The following is a 4,945-nucleotide window of genomic DNA, read 5'->3' on the forward strand; positions in this document are numbered from 1 at the left end:
TCCCACGTTGTACTTCAAGTGTCTGTTTTTCTGACGACGTACCAACAGGATCAGCAGCACTACCAGTAGTAGTAGGAGTAGAAGTAGTAACTGTAGGACTTTGGGGTCCAGCAATTTCTTGAGTAGCGGATTGGTGTGCGACAAGGGAAGGTTTCGTAATAACTGATTGGTCTCTTGCTGTTTGATGAAGTACTTCTTTACCCTGTTGTTTCAATGCAGAGTTTTCATCCCTATCCCCGTTTTCAGTTGCGTCGGGCTGTCGTTTATTACGATCACCTTCAGATTTTACTCCTTGAAGTTGTTGTTCTTGTAGTTGTGATGACAGTTTTGCAGGATCACCTGGTTCTCCCATTCCACTTCCTCCAACACCAGCACCAGGTGCAGTTCCTCTTTCGCCAGGACTAAGCTGTCCACCAGGTAGAACAGGTCCCATTGATGGAGTGAGAGTGGATTCCTTCAAATCTTTAGGTTGTGGACAAGAAGTTTTAGAACCTTGAGGGCAATCACCTTCACTTTCCCTATCCTTTTCGGTTGGGCACTTCTCATTGCCTGAAGGGTCTGGGCACCCAAGAGGATTAGCTTTTGCTACGTCAGTTTCATTATCACTCTTGGAGCCCTTCTTGCCTGCATCACAACCACTACCATCATCAGAAACAGTTGGGGGATCAGAACATGTACGTTCTTCCTCTTTAGACGCCACACACACACAGGCAACACTCAAAAGCAATGCCATAAAAAACAACAGTCGTCGCAACAACATCATGAAAAACACTTAGCTGAATAGTTCAACGTAACCAAACCTCACAGAAAAAGAAGAGAAGTTAATAGAGAATAAAATAGATACATACAAGAACAGAAGGAAAAACGCAGAAAAAGATAAAAAAAACAAATCTTAGGAAAATCACAAGAGAAGACAACGCGCACAAAGATAAAAGAGCCCAAAAAAGAACAGAATGCCCAGCACGGAAAAAAGATAATCCCAATTAACCCCTCAAAACCGAAACAAAAGTGAGAGAACGATTATCAGAAGCACAAAGCACAGAAATACAAAAGATTTTCACTTTCGGTGGAACCATATGCCAATTATCAATAAATATGTTTACTCCTTTTTATTGTTTTTCCGCACAAAACAATCCAACAGCAGAGTGCAGGACAAAGCACACAGTGCACACAGAAAGAAAAAGAAACAAAAAAATTGAGAGAAGCATCAACAGCAGAAAAATAACACAGAACTCTAGATATGCTGGTGTTCAAGCACATACGAATACAAATTGTATTAATTACTATTTTTTTTTGTTCTGCAAAGAAAAACAAAGGGAACCACAAGCAAACAAACAAAAACATATTAATCATTAGCCCAATTTACACAGTAAACACAGAAATACACCAACTATGAGTGTAAGTCTATATATGTGTGTATATACGCAATTATAAATATAAATTCATCTGTTATTATCATTTCGTTTTCTTTTTCCCACTGCAAAAAGCAGTTCATCATTATCACAGTGCAAGAGCAGGCACACACACAGAGAGAGTCTCCAAGAACACACACACACAATGGAGTAGTAGCAATAATAATTATTATAGGATAAACACAGATAGCAAAAACACACAAAAACACATTAACATTAAGAAACACAAAAAAGAAGAAGAGAAATCCCAACAGGTGGAAGATTAGTGAGAATGTAGGGATTGTATGCAAAAAAAGAAAAAAAGAAAACAAAGGATGACCTAAATCACACCACCATTACTACAATCAGCACACAAGAATACAGGCCAGTGTAACCACAATCAGTAGTGGTACACGCACCCACACAGAACTGCTGATACTGCTGCTGCTGTCTGCATCACCCTTCTTGTTGTTTGTGAGTTCAGGAGGAAGTGTTGTTGTTGTTGTTGTTGTGGTGGTGGTGGTGGTGGGTGTTGTTGTATCTGTATTACCAACATCACCTTCTTGGTTATTTGGTGATTCACTCTCTGCAGGTTTACTGACATTCTCAGCCGCTGTAGTATCACTCCCAGTACCTGTTTTACTGTCACTCTCGGTGTCTGAATTGTTCGAAGACGGTGCATTGTGTGCGGCATCACCTCCCTGGTTAACTCCACTCACTTCTGTTGTACTGCCGCTGCTTTGTTCAGCTTGAGGGACAGTTGAAGATGCATCCCTAGTCGTCACGGTAATAGGTGCAGATGGAGGAGATATAGTAGGTTGAGTAGAAGAAGGGCCCGAACCACCACCATTATTAGCACCAGAACCCAGTCCACTGCCAACTGTGCTCAATGCACTGGAAACACCACGTTCCGCAGCAGCATTAGCTGGCACTTCGCTATTCCGATCGTTTGATGTAACATGTGTTTTCGGCTCCTTTGGACAAGTATTACCTTCTCCAGAAGTAGCTTCAGGACAATTAGCACCAGGTTCAAGAGCTTCAGATAAAGCTTCAGATCCTATTTCAAGTCTAGGTTCAGGTTTCTCAGCAGAAGGAATACATTTACCATCTTTAAGAGTACCATTAGTGCACTCAGGAAGACCACCAGCAGTCTCAGAACAAAGTTTACCACCTTCAGAGCAATTGCCATCAGGACCTTGACCAACAGGAGGATTACATTTCTCAGCATCACCATCAGCAGGGCACGGAACAGGAGTACCTTGAAGAAGAATCTTTGTCTCACTCTCCGTGTCAGGGACTTGGTCGGAAAGATCGGCGGCAGGCACTTCTTCAGCGAGGACGTGCACACACGCACAGGAGAGCAGGAGAGCGAGGATACACAGCACGTAGCGCATCATTATTATTATTATTCCAATGGTTGCAGAAATTGTGGATATCGTTGCACCTGTCTTAGTTCAATGGAATGCACAAGAAAGAAGGGAGGGAAAACCAGAAACACACAAACATACACCATAACAAGAAATACTCACAGTGGAGAGAGAAGCAGTAACTACTCAGTAAAGCAACAAAAAGTAATATCCCACTTGTAATAATAATATGTAATCCCTTAATAGAAAAGAAGACCCCACAGTACCCAAATAAGAAAGAGAGCCAAACACACACAATATCCCATGGCTCTAGTTTATGTATGAAATTACTGCACACACACATCTGTGTGTACTAGCAAGAGATGTATACCGTTAGTGAGCAGAACAGCCCAGGTTTCTGCAAACACACAAAACGGAAAAGCAAGTAATGGAATTATTAGAAAAAGAACACACACACGTAAAAGTAAAAGAAAAGAAACTCGAATTAAAAAAGAAAGCTGATAAACAGATTATTAATTTATTTCACCTATGGTGGATGTACGCAATTATGATTATGTTATTTTAACCATTATTATTATTTGTCCTCAGATGAGTCCCACCGTTCAGTACAGGGTAGCGGAGAACAACACAACCACAATCAGCATCGGTGCTGCAGTGCGCATCCACACAGGACTGACACTGCTGTCACCATTAGCCTTGTTCTTTAGGGTGGAAGCGATGTTGCTGATCTCTGAATTGGGTACAGGTGCAGGAGATGGAGTGGTGGTTGCTGCATCAGTGACATTGCTCTCGGAGCTCGGCTGAGTAGTGGAATTGGTTTCTTGTGATTCTGTGGTAGTGTTCTCGGGCCTCGGTGGAGTAGTGGAACTGGTTCCTTCTGGGTCTGAGATGACTTCCGCACTTCCCTCTACAGGCGATTGCTGGTTACCTGTATTCTCGTTATTGGATGCTGTTGAAGTTCTACTGTTCTCTGGAGGTGCATTCGGTGAAGGACTGTCATTAGCCGGTGGACTCACAGAAGAAATTACTGCAGATGTAGACTGTGCGGATGTATTTGATGTGTCTGTCGTACTTTCTCTATGAACTCCGCTTCCAAAAGAGTTGTTCTCAGAACCCACAGGACCGTGTTGACCTTCACGACCCACATTACCAACGACACCACTGGCTTGAATACCACCTTCAGGAAGTTCCGCACCTTGTACCCCTTTTTCTTGTAGGTGTTCTTGTTGTGCGTGTTGTTCAAGACTGACACTGGTACCTGGTATACTGGGATCACTTGTTATTCCCACTGACGTACAATTTAATTTACCTTTAATAGCAGAAAGGTTAGTTTTACACTCCACTCGCAATATCTGTTCGTTCTGTAGTCGTTCAGCAGTTCTGCTAACCGAAGTATCAAATACCGCCATCACCGCCTTTCGCTGTCCTGCCTTAACAGCAGTAGCAGCAGCCGCCATGGTATACCCGCAGGCGCAGCACAGCACAACGGCCAACACACACATCACACGGCTCATCATCATCATCATGAGAGAGACAAGGGTTTGTTTCACGTAAAAACACTGAACTAGAAAGAAAGGCAACCAAAGAATCAAAAAAAAGAAAATAAATGAAGTATCAAACATGTTAGAACACACCAATCGATTACCACTATGGAAACTCACATCGTGAAAGTAAACCCTACCAGTTAAAGAATGCAATACAGCGCAATAACCTCAGTAAGAGTAGAACAAAAAAGGCCCACACTCACAAATATTAACAAAAAAGGCTGAACCACCCAGCACAATCATCAAACAAACAAACAGATATTAACCATTAGCCCAATTTACCCAGTAAACAGAGTAATACACCAACTATGGGTATAAGTCTATATATGTGTATATATACGCAATTATAAATATAAATATTCATCTGTTATTATTATTTCCTTTTCTCATTGCAAAAAACAGTTCACCATCATTATCACAGTGCAAGCCCAGGTGCACACAGAGAGTCTCCAACAACACACAATGAAGCAGGAATAATAATTATAGGATAAACACACAGAGAGCAAAGAGGAATCCCAACAGTTAAAAGATTAGTTAGACTGTAGGAATGTTTGCAAAAAAAGAAAAAGAAAACAAAGGATGACCTGAGTCACACCACCACTATTACAATCAGCACACAAGAATACAGGCCAGTGTAACCACA

General features: G+C 41.7%; 3 protein-coding genes across 3 annotated transcripts; all 3 read right to left on the bottom strand.

The window, feature by feature from the left end:
* Position 1: 1 nt before the first annotated feature.
* On the bottom strand, positions 2 to 733 carry TM35_000501170 (uncharacterized protein; the record flags this gene model as incomplete). Its single annotated transcript, XM_029030564.1, has 1 exon — positions 2 to 733. A coding segment is annotated over one exon (732 nt), but the record flags the coding sequence as incomplete, so codon positions are not given.
* Positions 734 to 1,756: 1,023 nt separating this feature from the next.
* On the bottom strand, positions 1,757 to 2,788 carry TM35_000501180 (uncharacterized protein; the record flags this gene model as incomplete). Its single annotated transcript, XM_029030565.1, has 1 exon — positions 1,757 to 2,788. The coding sequence occupies one exon, from the start codon at positions 2,786 to 2,788 to the stop codon at positions 1,757 to 1,759; it is 1,032 nt and encodes a 343-aa protein (XP_028878130.1).
* Positions 2,789 to 3,360: 572 nt separating this feature from the next.
* On the bottom strand, positions 3,361 to 4,284 carry TM35_000501190 (uncharacterized protein; the record flags this gene model as incomplete). The annotated part of the gene is made up of 1 exon (XM_029030566.1): positions 3,361 to 4,284. One exon carries the CDS (start codon positions 4,282 to 4,284, stop codon positions 3,361 to 3,363), a length of 924 nt encoding a protein of 307 aa, XP_028878131.1.
* Positions 4,285 to 4,945: the final 661 nt, after the last annotated feature.

This window comes from Trypanosoma theileri, assembly GCF_002087225.1.
Source record: "Trypanosoma theileri isolate Edinburgh chromosome Unknown TM35_Tth_50_V1, whole genome shotgun sequence".
Lineage (NCBI taxonomy): Eukaryota > Euglenozoa > Kinetoplastea > Trypanosomatida > Trypanosomatidae > Trypanosoma > Trypanosoma theileri.